The sequence below is a fragment of the Pleurodeles waltl genome, chromosome 7 (genome assembly GCF_031143425.1).
Source record: "Pleurodeles waltl isolate 20211129_DDA chromosome 7, aPleWal1.hap1.20221129, whole genome shotgun sequence".
NCBI classification, from domain to species: Eukaryota; Metazoa; Chordata; class Amphibia; order Caudata; family Salamandridae; genus Pleurodeles; species Pleurodeles waltl.
In genome coordinates this window covers 107,057-124,330 of record NC_090446.1, presented here as the reverse complement: position 1 = coordinate 124,330, position 17,274 = coordinate 107,057, and the positions used below count along the sequence as shown (strand labels likewise).

The window sequence follows — 17,274 nt, the reverse complement described above, 5'->3', positions numbered from 1 at the left end:
ATTGCCCATGAAGAAATTGGTCTCCCCTTCTTGGAGGATGTGGTTAGACTAGCCACAGTATTATTGGGGCTCTCCATATGGGCCAGACCAGAGGCGGCGCTCACCCAGTCATTGATTTTAGACTGAAGCTTCAAGGAGTACGTAAGTGCAAGTGGCTAATGTACGTGAAGACTGCTGGGCAGTATAAATAGATCTGAGCTATTTAAGAATCCCGGGCCTGTAACTAAAGAAGCTATTTTACTGACCCAGGATGAGCTAGTCAGGCAAATGAGACAAGATTCATGGAGAAGTAATCTAGGGCAAGGTGTGGTTGCAGCATACCTTGCTTTATGTACTACCCCAATAACACAGCCCTATTTGTGGTCTTCCTCGTCACTATAGGTTTTATTTCATGAGTTTTTAGCTGGGTTTAGCCCGCTTTTTGGTGGCTTACCCTTCTAATGTACATATGTCTAGGGATCTGTCATCTCTTCCTCCTTTTCACTGTCTTCATCAAACCACCACCAGACCAAGAGCTTTGATGTCACCTACTACATGTACGCGGCTACCAAAGTACGGGGTCTGGCCATTGAAGGTCTCTTAAAGTTGGGGCCTGGTACACAACAATCGTATGCTCGGCCATAGACTTATATTCACCAATTATATAAATATGAGCCAATGGCTGACTGAAGAGTTTGCACATGATCCATGACTACACAGATGCCACAAAGGTAATCCTCAAAGGCAGCTTGACTCAGTTGCCTTGAAGGCACTGGCCACTGAATGACACTAAACCATCTTAAAATCAGCTCCACAAAACTGAAATACTCACATGGAGAGGTTTAAAGACTCATTAATATTCTGACCATATATCAATCAATCAATAAAACTCAATTTCAGCCAGACAGCCCATAAAAGTAATTAAAAACATGAATCCATGGATACAATTCAATAAAAAGAATGCTTCATTCAAAACACTCAATTGATATAATAAATGTCATGCTTCTAGTCGAGAGTAAAGATTGATGACGCACCGCGTTGCAAGCTGCGGGTGGCTCAGCAGATGCAGCCCCTCTGCATCACTTTTCTTAACAGTGTGTTTTTTTAAGTCATCCGAGATTGTGAGTACAGCTGATTTCTGCCCCTTTGTGGGCGAAATTGTGTTTGTTCATCTGACTTTAGTGAGCTCTTTTCGAGGAATTGAGGGTTCTGAAGAACTGCTGCTCCTTCAGTGAGTTTACAGGGAATGGTCCATTAGGAACTGGTCTGTGATCATTAAGGTCTTTTGGGTCCGAATAGTTCTCCTGGACTAGAAAGCGTGATTCAGAAGCGTAATTACACTATCTTTACATCTTGTTGAGGAAAGGCCAGTGGAGAAAGAGCTGTGGATATGTTCATTGTAGACAACTGCTGACGTCAATAGTAGGATTTTCTTGAATAGTTCTGCAGTGTTTGGGTGGGGGCAGCCAGCAGGCCTACTGGCTTTCACGGATCATAACATTCCAGGATTGTCATTCCCAGGAGGAGGCCAGGGAGGGGATGCCCTTCCCTCTGGTTTCTACCAGTAGAACTAGTTCCACTGTTTACTTCTTAATGAGCCAAAGGAGTCCGCTTGGGTGATGGGGGCCCTCCACCGGTTTGTTGCACAGGTCTTCAGAGTTAGGCTTATCACCTGACTGCCCCGGGCTGTGGAATCCAGTCATGTTTCATGGAGTTCTTTAGTTTGTGTGACCGAACCTGCTTGAAGAATGGAGGGTTCACTTGTTTTAATAAATGATTTTGGGCTTAAATACTTTCATTAGATAATATGCGTGAAAGAACCCGATAGTGAAGCTTCCAAGCACCCCGTAAATAGCCCACATTCCAGTTTGCATTTGCAAAAGGCATCTGGAACCCAAGTCTAATATGGCCTGGGGGTGGGTAATCCTCAGAAATGGGCAGAACAGTGTAATCTACAAAAAAAAGCTAAAATCGTGTAGAAGTTCATCCAAGGCTTAGCTAATCAGAAATGTGCATTTGAGAAAAAGAAAGACAGACGCAGAAGAAATCCACGACATATAAGGTGAAGTAACAAAATGAAGCATACAGCACTAAAGAGGCGGGTGCCAGAGAGAACCAGTCACCTACAGCAGACCCCGAGGCACCTTAACCATACTCAGAGCATAAATTGAACCCATGATAATTCAGTGATTTTGAAAATGAAGTTTTGCAAAGGTGTAGCACCCTTGCACGTCGGTCCATGTTTTCAAGATTCTTGTGTGGAGACGAGGTGGTGGCACAGGTTGGGAGGCAGACTGACAGATGTATATGACCCAGTGGCATAGACAACCTTTCCCACCCAGTCCTGTTTGCGCTCATCTGATTCCTGATGCAACAAGTGCGTTTCCTGCAGCAATGCATATCAGGGCGACCTTCTGCTAAGAAGGCCAAAGTCGTCTCCCATTTCATGAAGAAGGTGGCGTTAAATGGTGCAATAGATTAGAGGTGGGTGAATGAGTGTTGCTGTGCTGGGGTCTTTGTGGTGGGTGTTGGAGAAGATACACTTTGATGGTCAGGTTGGATTAGGATATCACAGAAAAATGATTATTAGTGGAGTGACTTGAAGGTATCCTGAGTGAGGAGATGGTGAATGCTCCAGATGACAGGGGAGTTTCCATTTACTGATACTAGGCGGATGGATGGGCAAGTGGTGCACAACATCGCTTGAGAAGAAGTTCTGGGTGTGAGAAAGATGTAGCTCCCTGGATGTGATGGATCTCAATGAAATCCAAGAAGGGAACAGAGGATGAAGCTGTCTCTGGAGAGAACAAAGCATTAGGTCTGTCTCTAAGAGAGCTCTCTGGAAAAGAGGGTGAGTGCTGTCTCTGAGAGGTAATAGAGCATGAGATTTGTCTCTGAGACCGCTCTCTGGAATAGAAAACGAGTGCTGCCTCTGCGAGAGCTCTGTGAGGGATAGTTGTGAGGGAGCTCTATGGAATAGTGTATGAATAAAAGGTGGGAGGGAGAGCTGTTCAACAGTATTTCAGTGCTTGGTTTGAAAGCGCTTTATTAAATGGTCTTTTAAGCACTGCCCATGAGGGAGGTTTATGACACACTGTACAAGTGCTTGGTGTGAGTGAGCTCTGTTGACTAGTGTGTGAGTGCTGGGTGTGAGGAGCTCTGTGGAATAGTGTGTGAGTGCCGGGTGTGAGTGAGCTCTGTTGACTAGTGTGTGAGTGGGTGTGAGTGAGCTCTGTTGACTAGTGTGAGTGCTGGGTGTGAGGAGCTCTGTGGAATATTGTGTGAGTGCTGTGTGTGAGTAAGCGCTGCTGACTAGTGTGTGAGTGAGCTCTGTTGACTAGTGTGAGTGCTGGGCGTGAGGAGCTCTGTGGAATAGTGCATGAGTGCTGGGTGTGAGTGAGCTCTGTGGAATACTGTATAATTGCTGGGTGTGAGTGAGCTCTGTGGAATAGTGTGAGTGTGCTGGGTTGAGTGAGCTCTGTGGAATAGTGTTTTAGTGCTGGCCGTGAGTGAGCTCTGTGGAATAGTGTGTGGGTACTGGGCGTGAGTGAGCTCTGTGGAATAGTGTGAGTGCTAGGTGTGAGTGAGCTCTGTGGAAAAGTGTGAGAGTGGTGGGTGTGAGTGAGCTCTGTGGAATACTGTGCGAGTGCTGGGTGTGAGGAGCTCTGTTGACTAGTGTGCGAGTGATGGGTGTGAGGAGCTTTGTGGAAGAGTGTGTGTGTGCTGGGTGTGAGGAGCTTTGTGGAAGAGTGTGTGTGTGCTGGGTGTGAGGAGCTCTGTTGACTAGTGTGTGTGCTGGGTGTGAGAAGCTCTGTGGAATAGCGTGTGTGTGCTGGGTGTGAGGAGCTCTGTGAAATAGTGTGTGAGTGCTGGGTGTGAGTGAGCTCTGTGCAATAGTGTGTGGTTGCTGGGCGTGGGTGAGCTCTATGGAATAGTGTGTGAGTGCTAGGTTTGTTGAGCTCTGTGGAATTGTGTGAGTGAGCTCTGTGGAATAGTGTGTGGGTGTTGGGTGTGAGGGAGCTCTGTTGAATAGTGTGTGGGTGCTGGGTGTGAGGAAGCTCTGTGCAATAGTGTGTGGGTGCTGGGTGTGAGGGAGCTCTGTGGAATACTGTGTGGGTGCTGGGTGTGAGGGAGCTCTATGGACTAGTGTGCGAGTGCTGGGTGCGAATGAGCTCTGTGGAGTAGTGTGCGAGCGCTGGGTGTGAATGAGCTCTGTGGAGTATTGTGCGAGCGCTGGGTATGAGTGAGCTCTTTGGAAATGAGCATGAACCCTGCCTATCATGGAGCTGTACAGAATGATGTGTGAGGGCTGGATGTGAGAGGAGAATACAATGTGAGGGATATGTGTGGAATGGTCTGTGAGGGGCTGTAGGGAGTGCAGTGGGAGCACTGCTTCTGAAGGAGCTGTAGGTGTTGGTGTGTGGGCCTGGGCTGTGGTGGAGCTGTGGGGTGAGGAGTGTGAGGGCAGGTTCCTAGGAGGGTTCTGTGAATAGCAGGAGGGCTGTCTGTGGGGAGCTGTCCTGTCCTGAAAAGTGTGTGTAACTCAGGAATCTTCTCTCTTTGCAGAAGCTGCCCTGCCAGCCCAGGACATGGATTCCAGCACTTCAGATCCTGTGCAGCTCAGGTGAGAGACCTCTGAGGGTCCTGTACCACCTGGGGGAGGGGAAGGGAGCTGAGGGCCCAGGCAGTCATGGCTCCAGAACCTGCATCCAGAGAAGGGGAGAGTCATGGGGGAGGGTGCACAGGTGAGGGCTTGGACCACGCATACATCAACTACACTTCTGCACATCACAGGCACACGGAAACACATGTGAAATGTGCACACCCACATTCATAGAGACAGGCCCATGAAGGAAAATGCACCCTCACAGAGACAGGCACATGGAGTAGCATGAATATATATGGCCCACTTACATGGACTAGCAGGCCTCTAGCAGACACATACACTTAAAGACCAGCAGAGCCAGGCATGCAGACAGACCCACAGCCAGATTCATAGATACTTAGATGTGTAGGCTTGGAGACAGAAACGTACATTAGAGAGCGGCACATGGACATGCAGACGCCATGCAGACGCTCAAGCGGGCTGCAGCACGCAGAGACAGACGCGCACCTCACAGACAGGGTGAGTACTTCACTACAGGCCATGAAGGACATGGATCACTAACATAGTATCAATGTAAACAATACCGATTCCTTAAAATAAAATATCAGAAAATACGTTTAATTTACCAAACTACTGCCTTCCTATAATTAACCAACAAAGGCATAGATCGCGATACCCAAAATATTGTCGTAAATGTCTGTTTTCACTGATATCTACAACAAAATTATCAGACACAAAAATATTACGAGCTTTAAATAAACATATCAAATAAATATCTGAGCCTAAAATTTAGATTACATAAAAAAAATCAGTAAAAAAATGGTTTCAAAGCAAAAACAATAAAAAACAAAGTTTACCTAAAAAAAACAATTAAGAAGTTGCTAATAATTCTAAGAGCCTTATAAGAAATGTGCAGTAAACCTAACCCAAAAAAGGAAAATGAATCAAAATATTAATGCAAAAAAGTATTAACATTTAACCAATAAACAAAATTATGATTTCTAAAGATATCATTCATCCAAATTTAAACAAATGTACCAAGATACATACATAAAATTCTCACTAATTAGCATTCACCATAAAAGGCAATAACTAAATGTCCATGCAACCCCTTCCGTTCCATAAACCACCCACAAAAAACAGCACCGACAAACATAAAAATAACATAATAAAGGCATACAAAGCCGATAATATAGCAAAATATAACAATATCTTACTAAGAAATAGAACCTATGTTCAACTGAAAGTACCAGTCAACAAAAACGCTCGCCCTCCCAAGTTAATTATGAGCCTTTGTCTGCCCAGCTGCAGACCGAAAATGCCCATCAAGAACTCCCCGCGATAGCTGCTTCTGGGGGTGTGGGGAGTATGACACTGCCCCTGATGAAGGAAGAAGCTTACCTGCAGGTAACTGTTCGTCCACTCTTGTTGTTCGCAGGTGGTTACTTCCCTCTCTTGGGCCTCTACAGTCCACATAAGGAGCACTCTGCTATGCTCAGATCCATAATGTGTTTTTTCAAAGTGAAACCAAATGCAGTATTAAACACATCTTAATGGCAGGAGACCAGCCCATGCACCCCTCTGACAGCCTGTGTCTCTGTGCAATCACCAAATTGTTGCCACCCAGTCCCTCCTTGATCTCATGGTCATGTCCCACCCCCAGCCACTGAAGTGAATGTAGCTTTGCTATCTCCACCCAGGGCCACTGTTTTTGTGCCCCAAAAGCAACCGGTTGAAATGCATTGTAAATCAGCCCTCCTTCTCTGATGATGTCCCTTCTGTAGCTTGTGCCCTCCAATGATGTCACTGCTCGCCTAGCTGCCACTTGTGCAGTAGAACATCAGGGGAGTTCACAAGAGTACACCTAGGAGATTCAGCACACTGTCTCCAAGCAGTGCTTTATTTTCAGCTGCTATGTGTTTATTTCCCTGTTCTTGCCTCTCCACCATGGAGGATTGCAGGGCAACGCCCCTTTTGCTCATGAATACCAATGTCCTCTGGGTTTGGGTGAGGTGGAATGAGTGGCTGGTGCACACAGAGGTGGATGGGGTTAGGAGGGGTGCAAAGAGTGCCTGGTGCACAAAACAAGTGGAGGCCTAAAACCAATTAAAGAACCTGCAGGTGCTCACGAGAAAACCCTAGTGTAGTGTGCAGAAGACAGGTGCAGGCACTGAGGAGCAAGCAGGGCCTGGAGGAGATGCAAAGAGTGTCTGGTAAACAGAGGAGTTGAAGGGGTGGCAGAGGTGCAAAGACTGGCTGGTGCACAGAGGAGGTGGAGGGGTGGCAGTGGTGCAAAGAGTGTTTGGTGCACAAAGCAGGTAGACGGGGTGGCAGAGGTGCAGAGAGTGTCTGGTGCACAGAGGAGGGGGAAGGGGTGGTGGCAGGTGCAAAGACTGACTGGTACACAGAGGAGGTGGACGGGGTGGCAGTGGTGCAAAGAGTGTTTGGTGCACAGAGCAGGTGGACGGGGTGGCAGAGGTGCAGAGTGTCTGGTGCACAGAGCAGGTGGACAGGGTGGCGGAAGTGCAAAGAGTGTCTGGTGCACAGAGGAAGTGGAGGGGTGGTGGAGGTGCAAAGAATGTCTGGTGCACAGAGGGGGCAGCAGAGGTTCAAAGAGTGTCTGGTGCACAGAGGTGGTGGAGGGGGTGGGGGTGGTGCAAAGAGTGGCTGGTGCACAGAGGTGGTGGAAGGGGTGGCAGAGGTGCAAAGAGTCGCTAGTGCACAGATGGGGTGGCAGCGATCCAAAGAGTGTCTGGTGCACGGAGCAGGTGGACGGGGTGGCAGAGGTGCAAAGAATGCCTGGTGCACAGAGCAGGTGGAGGAGTGGCGGAGGTGCAAAGAATGCCTGGTGCACAGAGCAGGTGGAGGAGTGGCGGAGGTGCAAAGTGTGTCTGGTGCTCAGAGGAGGTGGCAGAGGTGCAAAGAGTGTCTGGCGCACAAAGGAGGTGGAGGGGGTTGACAGAGGTGCAAAGAGTGTCTGGTGCACAGAGTAGGTGAGGCATGGCAGAGGTGCAAAGAGTGTCCAGTGCACAGAGGAGGTGGAAGGGGTGGTGGAGGTGCAAAGAGTGTCTGGTGCACAGAGCAGGTGGACGGGGTGGCAGAGGTGCACAGAGTGTCTAGCATACAGAGGAGATGGACGGGGTGGCAGAGGTGCAAAGCGTGTCTGGTGCACAGCGCAGGTGGAGGGGGTGGCAGAGGTGCAAAGAGTGTCTGGTGCACAGAGGAGGTGGAGGGGGTGGCACAGGTGCAAAGTGTGTCCAGTGCACAGAGGAGGTGGAAGGGGTGGTGGAGGTGCAAAGAATGTCTGGTGCACAGAGCAGATGGACGGGGTGGCAGAGGTGCAAAGAGGGTCTGGTGCACAGAGGAGGGGGTGGCGGAGGTGCAAAGAGTCTCTGGTGCAGAGAGGCTGTGGGGCTGGCAGAGGTGCAAAGAATGTTGGGTGCACGGTGGAGGGGGTGGCAGAGGTGCAAAGTGTGTCCAGTGCACAGAGGAGGTGGAAGGGGTGGTGGAGGTGCAAAGAGTGTCTGGTGCACAGAAAGGGTGGAGGGGTGGCAGAGGTGCAGTGTGTCTGGTGCACGGTGGAGGGAGTGGCAGAGGTGCAAAGAGTCTCTGGTGCAGAGAGGCGGTGGGGCTGGCAGAGGTGCAAAGAGTGTCTACTGCACAGAGCAGGTGGATGGGGTGGCGGAGGTGCAAAAAGTGTCTGGTGCACGGAGGAGGTGGACGAGGTGGTGGAGATGGAAAGAATGTCTGGTGCCCAGAGCAGGTGGACGGGGTGGCTGAGGTGCAAAGAGTGTCTGGTGCACAGCAGGTGGATGAGGTGGGGGAGGTGCAAAGAGTGTCTGGTTCACAGCAGGTCGATTGGGGTGGGAGAGGTGCAAAGAATGTCTGGTGCACAGAGGAGGTGGAGGGGTGGCAGAGGTGCAAGCAGTGTCTGGTGCACACAGAAGGTGGATGGGTTGGACGAGGTGCAAAGAGTGTCTGGTGCACAGAAGGTGGATGGGGTGGGGGAGGTGCAAAGAGTGTCCGGTGCACAACAGGTGGATGGGGTGGCAGAGATGCAAAGAATGTCTGGTGCACAGAGGAGGTGTAGGGGTGGCGGAGGTGCAAAGAGTGTCTGGTGCACAGCAGGTGTATGGGGTGGGGGAGGTGCAAAGAGTGTCTGGTGCACAGAGGGGGTGGACGGGGTGGCGTAGGTGCAAAGAATATCTGGTGCACAGAGCAGGTGGACGGGGTGCCGGTGATGCAAAGAATGTCTGGTGCACAGAGCAGGTGGAGGGGGTGGCAAAGGTGTAGAGTGTGTCTGGTGCACAGAGGAGGTGTATGGGGTGGTGGGGATGCAAAGGGTGTCTGGTGCACAGCAAGTTGATGGGGTGGGGGAGGTGCAAAGAGTGTTTGGTGTACAGAGTAGGTGGACGGGTGTCAGAGATACAGAGAATGTCTAGTGCACATAGGAGGTGGCGGGGTGGCAGAGGTGCAAATAGTGTCTGGTGCACAGCAGGTTGACGAGGTGGGGGAGGTGCAAAGAGCGTATGGTGCACAGAGGAGGTGGAAGGGGTGGCAGAGATACAAAAAATGTCTGGTGCACAGAGGAGGTGGATGGGGTGGCAGAGGTGCAAAGAGTGTCTGTGCACATCAGGTGGACGAGGTAGGGGAGGTGCAAAGAGTGTCTGGTGCACAGAAAGGGTGGACGGGGTGGCAGAGATGCAAAGAATGTCTGGTGCACAGAGGAGGTGGAGGGGGTGGCGGAGGTGCAAAGAGTGTCTGGTGCACAGCAGGTGGATGGGGTAGGAGAGGTGCAAAGTGTGTGGTGCACAGAGCAGGTGGACGGGGTGGGGAGGTGCAAAGAGTGTCTGGTGCACAGAGGAGGTGGGCAGGGTGGGGGAGATGCAAAGAATGTCTGGTGCACAGCAGGTGGATGGGGTGGGGGAGGTGCACAGTGTCTGGTGCACAGAGGGGGTGGATGGGGTGGCAGAGATGCAAGGAATGTCTGGTGCACAAAGGAGGTGGAGAGGGTGGCGGAGGTGCAAAGAGTGTCTGGTGCACAGCAGGTGGATGGGGTAGGAGAGGTGCAAAGTGTGTGGTGCACAGAGCAGGTGGACGGGGTGGGGAGGTGCAAAGAGTGTCTGGTGCACAGAGGAGGTGGGCAGGGTGGGGGAGATGCAAAGAATGTCTGGTGCACAGCAGGTGGATGGGGTGGGGGAGGTGCACAGTGTCTGGTGCACACAGAAGGTGGACTGGTTTGGGGAGGTGCAAAGAGTGTCTGGTGCACAGAAGGGGTGGAAGGGGTGACAGAGATGCAAAGAATGTTTAGTGCACAGAGGAGGTGGAGGGGTTGGCGGAGGTGCAAGGAGTGTCTGGTGCACACAGAAGGTGGACGGGGTGGGGGAGTTGCAAAGAGTGTCTGGTGCACAGCAGGTGGACAGGGTGGGGGAGGTGCAAAGAATGTCTGGTGCACCTCCCTCACCCCTCCACCTCCTCTGTCCAAAGAGTGTCTGGTGCACAGCAGGTATATGGGGTGGGGGAGGTGCAAAGAGTGTCTGGTGCACAGAGGGGGTGGACGGGGTGGCAGAGGTCCAAAGAATGTCATGTGCACAGAGCAGGTGGACGGGGTGGCGGTGATGCAAAGAGTGTCTGGTGCACAGAGTAGGTGGGCGGGGTGGCGGAGATGCAAAGAGTGTCTGGTGCACAGAGTAGGTGGACGGGGTGGTGAAGATGCAAAGAATGTCTGGTGCACACAGAAGCTGGACGGGGTTGGGGAGGTGCAAAGATTGTCTGGTGCACAGCAGGTGGACGAGGTAGGGGAGGTGCAAAGAATGTCAGGTGCACAGAGCAGGTGGACGGGGTGGGGGAGGTGCAAAGAGTGTCTGGTGCACAGCAGATGGACGGGGTGGGGGAGGTACAAAGAGTGTCTGGTGTGCACTGCAGGTGGATGGGGTGGGGAGGTGCAAAGAGTGTCTGGTGCACAGAGGAGGTAGAGGGGGTGGCAAGGTGCAAAGAGTGTCTGGTGCACAGCAGTTGGATGGGTGGGGGAGGTGCAAGGTTTGTCTGCACAGCAGGGGACGGGGTGGGGAGGTGCAAAGAGTGTCTGGTGCACATAGCAGGTGGACGGGGTGGGGAGGTGCAGAGTGTCTGGTGCACAGCAGGTGGACAGGGTGGGGGAGGTGTAGAGTGTCTGGTGCACACGACAGGTGGACGGGGTGGGGGAGGTGTAAAGAGTGTCTGGTGCGCAGAGCAGGTGGACGGGGTGGCAGAGGTGCAAAGAGTGGTGCACACATTAGCTAGATGGGGTGGGGAGGTGCAAAGAATGTCTGGTGCACAGCAGGTGGACTGGGTGGGGGAGGTGCAAAGAGTGTCTGGTGCGCAGAGCAGGTGGACGGGGTGGCGGAGGTACAAAGAGTGTCTGAGCACACAGCAGGTGGATGGGGTGGGGGAGGTGCATAGGCTCTCTGGTGCACACTGCAGTTGGACAGGGTGGGGGAGGTGCAAAGAGTCTCTGGTGCACAGAGCAGGTGGACGGGTGGGGGAGGTGCAAAGAGTGGTGCACACAGCAGGTGGACGGGATGGGGGAGGTGCAAAGAATGTCTGGTGCACAGAGGAGGTGGAGAGGTGAGGGAGGTGCAAAGAGAGTCTGGTGCACAGCAGGTGTATGGGGTGGGGGAGGGGCAAAGAGTGTCTGGTGCACAGAGGGGGGTGGACGGGGTGGCAGAGGTCCAAAGAATGTCATGTGCACAGAGCAGGTGGACGGGGCGGCGGTGATGCTAAGAGTGTCTGGTGCACAGCAGGTGGACGAGGTAGGGGAGGTGCAAAGAATGCCAGGTGCACAGAGAAGGTGGACGGGGTGGGGGAGGTGCAAAGAGTGTTTGGTACACAGCAGGTGGACGGGGGTGGGGGAGGTGCAAAGTTTCTGGTGCACCGCAGGTGGACGGGTGGGGGAGGTGCAAAGAGTGTCTGGTGCACACAGCAGGTAGATGGGGTGGAGGAGGTACAGAGAGTGTCTGGTGCACAGAGTTGATGGACGAGGTGGCGGAGCTGCAAAGAATGTCTGGTGCACAGAGGAGGTGGAGGGGGTGGCGAAGATGCAAAGAGTGTCTGGTGTACAGAGTAAGTGGACGGGGTGGGGGAGGTGCAAAGAGTGTCTGGTGCACAGCGGAGGTGGACAGGGTGAGGGAGGTGCAAAGAGTGTCTGGTGCGCAGAGCAGGTAGACAGGGTGGCGGAGGTGCAAAGAATGTCTGGTGCACAACAGGTGTACGGGGTGGGGGAGGTACAAAGTGTCTGGTGTGCACTGCAGGTGGATGGGGTGGGGAGGTGCAAAGAGTGTCTGGTGCACAGAGGAGGTAGAGGGGGTGGCAAGGTGCAAAGAGTTTCTGGTGCACAGCAGTTGGACGGGTTGGGGAGGTGCAAAGCAGGTGGACGGGGTGGGGAGGTGCAAAGAGTGTCTGGTGCACACGGCAGGTGGACGGGGTGGGGGAAGGTGCAGAGTGTCTGGTGCACAGCAGGTGGACGGGGTGGGGGAGGTGTAGAGTGTCTGGTGCACACGGCAGGTGGACGGGGTGGGGGAGGTGCAAAGAGTGGTGCACAGAGCAGGTGGAATGGGTGCAGGAGGTGCAAAGAGTGTCTGGTGCGCAGCGCAGGTGGACGGTGTGGCAGAGGTGCAAAGAGTGGTGCACACAGAAGCTAGATGGGGTGGGGTGGGGAGGTGCAAAGAGTGTCTGGTGCACACAGTAGGTGGACGGGGTGGGGAAGGTGCAAAGAGTTTCTGGTGCACACAGCAGGTGGACGGGTGGGGGAGGTGCAAAGAGTGTCTGGTGCACACAGTAGGTGGACGGGGTGGGGAAGGTGCAAAGAGTCTGGTGCACACAGCAGGTGGACGGGGTGGGGGAGGTGCAAAGAGTCTGGTGCACACAGCAGGTGGACTGGGTGGGGGAGGTGCAAAGAGTGTCTGGTGCACAGAAGAGGTGGAGAGGTGGCGGAGGTGCAAAGTGTGTCTGGTGCACATGGCAGGTGGATGGGGTGTGGGAAGTGCAAAGAGTGTCTGGTGCGCATAGCAGGTGGACAGGGTGGCGGAGGTGCAAACAGTGGTGCACACAGAAGCTAGATGGGGTGGGGAGGTGCATAGAATGTCTGGTGCACAGAAGTGGACTGGGTGGGGGAGGTGCAAAGAGTGTCTTGTGCGCAGAGCAGGTGGACGGGGTGGCGGAGGTGCAAAGAGTCTCTGGTGCACACAGCAGGTGGACGGGTGGGGGAGGTGCAAAGAGTGTCTGGTGCACACAGTAGGTGGACGGGGTGGGGGAGGTGCAAAGAGTCTAGTGCACACAGCAGGTGGACGGGGTGGGGGAGGTGCAAAGAGTCTGGTGCACACAGCAGGTGGATGGGGTGGCAGAGGTGCAAAGAGTCTCTGGTGCACACAGCAGGTGGATGGGGTGGCAGAGGTGCAAAGAGTCTCTGGTGCACACTGCAGTTGGACGGGGTGGGGGAGGTGCAAAGAGCATCTGGTGCACACAGCAGGTGGATGGGTGGGGGAGGTGCAAAGAGTCTCTGGTGCACACAGCAGGTGGACGGGGTGGGGGAGGTGCAAAGAGTGTCTGGTGCACAGAATAGGTGGAGAGGTGGCGGAGGTGCAAAGTGTATCTGGTGCACAGCAGGTGGATGGGGTGGGGGAGGTGCAAAGAGTGTCTGGTGCGCAGCAGGTGGACGGGGTGGGGGAGGTGCAAAGTCTGGGGCACAGAGCAGGTGGATGGGTTGGGGGAGGTGCAAAGAGTGTCTGGTGTGCAAAGCAGGTGGATGGGGTGGGGTAGGTGCAAAGAGTCTGGTGCACACAGCAGGTGGACGGGGTGGTGGAGATGCAAAGAAGGTCTGGTGCACAGAGGAAGTGGAGGGGTGGAGGAGGTCTAAAGAGTGTCTGGTGCACAGCAGGTGGATCGGGTAGGGGAGGTACAAAGAGTGTCTGGTGCACAGAGGGGTTGGACAGGGTGGCGGAGGTGCAAAGAATGTCTGGTGCACAGAGGAGGTGATGAGGGTGGCAGAGGTGCAGAGTGTGGCAGTGATGCAAAGAGTGTCTGGTGCACAGAGTAGGTGGATGCGGTGGCGGAGATGCAAAGTGTGTCTGGTGCACAGAGAAGGTGGACAGGGTGGCGGTGATGCAAAGAATGTCTGGTGCACACAGAAGGTGGACGGGGTTGGAGAGGTGCAAAGAGTGTCTGGTGCACAGTAGGTGGACAAGGTAGGGGAGGTGCAAGGAATGTCTGGTGCACAGAGAAGGTGGATGGGGTGGCTGAGATGCAAAGAATGTCTGGTGCACACAGCAGGTGGATGGGGTGGCAGAGGTGCAAAGAGTCTCTGGTGCACACAGCAGGTGGACGGGTAAGGGAGGTGCAAAGAGTGTCTGGTGCACACAGCAGGTGGACGGGGTGGGGGAGGTGCAAAGAGTGTCTGGTGCACAGAATAGGTGGAGAGGTGGCGGAGGTGCAAAGAGTGTCTGGTGCACACAGTAGGTGGAAGGGGTGGGGGAGGTGCAAAGAGTCTAGTGCACACAGCAGGTGGACGGGGTGGGGGCGGTGCAAAGAGTCTGGTGCACACAGCAGGTGGATGGGGTGGCAGAGGTGCAAAGAGTCTCTGGTGCACACTACAGTTGGACGGGGTGGGGGAGGTGCAAAGAGTCTCTGGTGCACACAGCAGGTGGACGGGTGGGGGAGGTGCAAAGAGTGTCTGGTGCACACAGCAGGTGGACAGGGTGGGGGAGGTGCAAAGAGTGTCTGGTGCACAGAATAGGTGGAGAGGTGGCGGAGGTGCAAAGTGTGTCTGGTGCACAGCAGGTGGATGGGGTGGGGGAGGTGCAAAGAGTGTCTAGTGCGCAGCAGGTGGACGGGGTGGGGGAGGTGCAAAGTCTGGGGCACAGAGCAGGTGGATGGGTTGGGGGAGGTGCAAAGAGTGTCTGGTGTGCAAAGCAGGTGGATGGGGTGGGGTAGGTGCAAATAGTCTGGTGCACAGAGCAGGTGGATGGGGTGGGGGAGGTGCAAAGAGTGTCTGGTGCACACAGCAGGTGGACGGGGGTGGCGGAGATGCTAAGAAGGTCTGGTGCACAGAGGAAGTGGAGGGGTGAAGGAGGTGCAAAGAGTTTCTGGTGCACAGCAGGTGGATCGGGTGGGGGAGGTACAAAGAGTATCTGGTGCACAGAGGGGTTGGACAGGGTGGCGGAGGTGCAAAGAATGTCTGGTGCACAGAGGAGGTGATGAGGGTGGCAGAGGTGCAGAGTGTGGCAGTGATGCAAAGAGTGTCTGGTGCACAGAGTAGGTGGATGCGGTGGCGGAGATGCAAAGTGTGTCTGGTGCACAGAGAAGGTGGACAGGGTGGCGGTGATGCAAAGAATGTCTGGTGCACACAGAAGGTGGACGGGGTTGGAGAGGTGCAAAGAGTGTCTGGTGCACAGTAGGTGGACAAGGTAGGGGAGGTGCAAGGAATGTCTGGTGCACAGAGAAGGTGGATGGGGTGGCTGAGATGCAAAGAATGTCTGGTGCACACAGCAGGTGGATGGGGTGGCAGAGGTGCAAAGAGTCTCTGGTGCACACAGCAGGTGGACGGGTAAGGGAGGTGCAAAGAGTGTCTGGTGCACACAGCAGGTGGACGGGGTGGGGGAGGTGCAAAGAGTGTCTGGTGCACAGAATAGGTGGAGAGGTGGCGGAGGTGCAAAGAGTGTCTGGTGCACACAGTAGGTGGAAGGGGTGGGGGAGGTGCAAAGAGTCTAGTGCACACAGCAGGTGGACGGGGTGGGGGCGGTGCAAAGAGTCTGGTGCACACAGCAGGTGGATGGGGTGGCAGAGGTGCAAAGAGTCTCTGGTGCACACTACAGTTGGACGGGGTGGGGGAGGTGCAAAGAGTCTCTGGTGCACACAGCAGGTGGACGGGTGGGGGAGGTGCAAAGAGTGTCTGGTGCACACAGCAGGTGGACAGGGTGGGGGAGGTGCAAAGAGTGTCTGGTGCACAGAATAGGTGGAGAGGTGGCGGAGGTGCAAAGTGTGTCTGGTGCACAGCAGGTGGATGGGGTGGGGGAGGTGCAAAGAGTGTCTAGTGCGCAGCAGGTGGACGGGGTGGGGGAGGTGCAAAGTCTGGGGCACAGAGCAGGTGGATGGGTTGGGGGAGGTGCAAAGAGTGTCTGGTGTGCAAAGCAGGTGGATGGGGTGGGGTAGGTGCAAATAGTCTGGTGCACAGAGCAGGTGGATGGGGTGGGGGAGGTGCAAAGAGTGTCTGGTGCACACAGCAGGTGGACGGGGTGGCGGAGATGCTAAGAAGGTCTGGTGCACAGAGGAAGTGGAGGGGTGAAGGAGGTGCAAAGAGTTTCTGGTGCACAGCAGGTGGATCGGGTGGGGGAGGTACAAAGAGTATCTGGTGCACAGAGGGGTTGGACAGGGTGGCGGAGGTGCAAAGAATGTCTGGTGCACAGAGGAGGTGATGAGGGTGGCAGAGGTGCAGAGTGTGGCGGTGATGCAAAGAGTGTCTGGTGCACAGAGTAGGTGGATGCTGTGGCGGAGATGCAAAGTGTGTCTGGTGCACAGAGAAGGTGGACGGGGGTGGCGGTGATGCAAAGAATGTCTGGTGCACACAGAAGGTGGACGGGGTTGGAGAGGTGCAAAGAGTGTCTGGTGCACAGTAGGTGGACAAGGTAGGGGAGGTGCAAAGAATGTCTGGTGCACAGAGAAGGTGGATGGGGTGGCTGAGATGCAAAGAATGTCTGGTGCACAGAGGAGGTGGATGGGGTGGCTGAGATGTAAAGAATGTCTGGTGCACAGAGGAGGTGGACGGGGTGGGGGAGGTGCAAAGAGTGCCTGGTGCAGAGAAGGTGGACAGGGTTGGGGAGGTGCAAAGAGTGTCTGATGCACAGCAGATGGACAGGGTGGGGGAGGTGCAAAGAATGTCGGGTGCGCACAGGTGGACGGGGTGGGGGTGGTGCAAAGAGTGTCTGGTGTGCACAGAAGGTGGACGGGGTGGCGGAGGTGCAAACAGTGGTGCACACAGAAGCTAGATGGGGTGGGGAGGTGCAAAGAGTTTCTGGTGTTGAGAGGAGGTGGAGGGAGTGGCGGAGGTGCAAAGAGTGTCTGGTGCGCAGAGCAGGTGGACGGGATGGCGGAGGTGCAAAGAATGTCTGTGCACACACCAGGTCGACAGGGTGGGGGAGGTGCAAAGTCTGGGGCACAGAGCAGGTGGATGGGGTGGTGGAGGTGGAAAGAGTGTCTGGTGCACACAGCAGGTGGACGGGGTGGGGGAGGTGCAATGAGTCTGGTGCACAGAGCAGGTGGATGGGGTGGGGGAGGTGCAAAGAGTGTCTGATGCACAGAAGAGGTGGACGGGTGGCGGCGATGCAAAGAGTGAACCTTTGTCGCCCCCTCTGTGCACCAGACACTCTTTGCATCACCACCACCCCTCCACCTCTTCTGTGCATCAGACACACTTTGCACCTCCCCCCACTCCTCCACCTCCTCTGTGCACCAGACACTTTGAACCTTTGTCGCCCCCTCTGTGCACTAGACAAAGTGTCTGGTGCACAGAGGAGGTGGAGGAGTGGGGGGAGGTGCAAAGTGTGTCTTGTGCACAGAGGAGGTGGAGGGGTGGTGGAGGTGCAAAGAGTCACTGGTGTACAGAGGGGGTGGCAGCGATGCAAAGAGTGTTTGGTGCACAGAGTAGGTGGACGGGGTGG

The 17,274-nt window shown here is 54.5% G+C and overlaps 1 protein-coding gene across 1 annotated transcript in view; it reads left to right on the top strand.

Annotated features, from left to right (window-relative positions):
- The window catches only part of LOC138303481 (serine-rich adhesin for platelets-like), a 194,773-nt gene that overhangs the window by 100,135 nt on the left and 77,364 nt on the right, over window positions 1-17,274 (top strand). Inside the window, exon 3 of the mRNA XM_069242655.1 lies at window positions 4,546-4,603. Within this exon, the coding sequence (XP_069098756.1) occupies window positions 4,546-4,603 (58 nt within the window). The remainder of the gene's footprint in view (window positions 1-4,545; window positions 4,604-17,274) is intronic.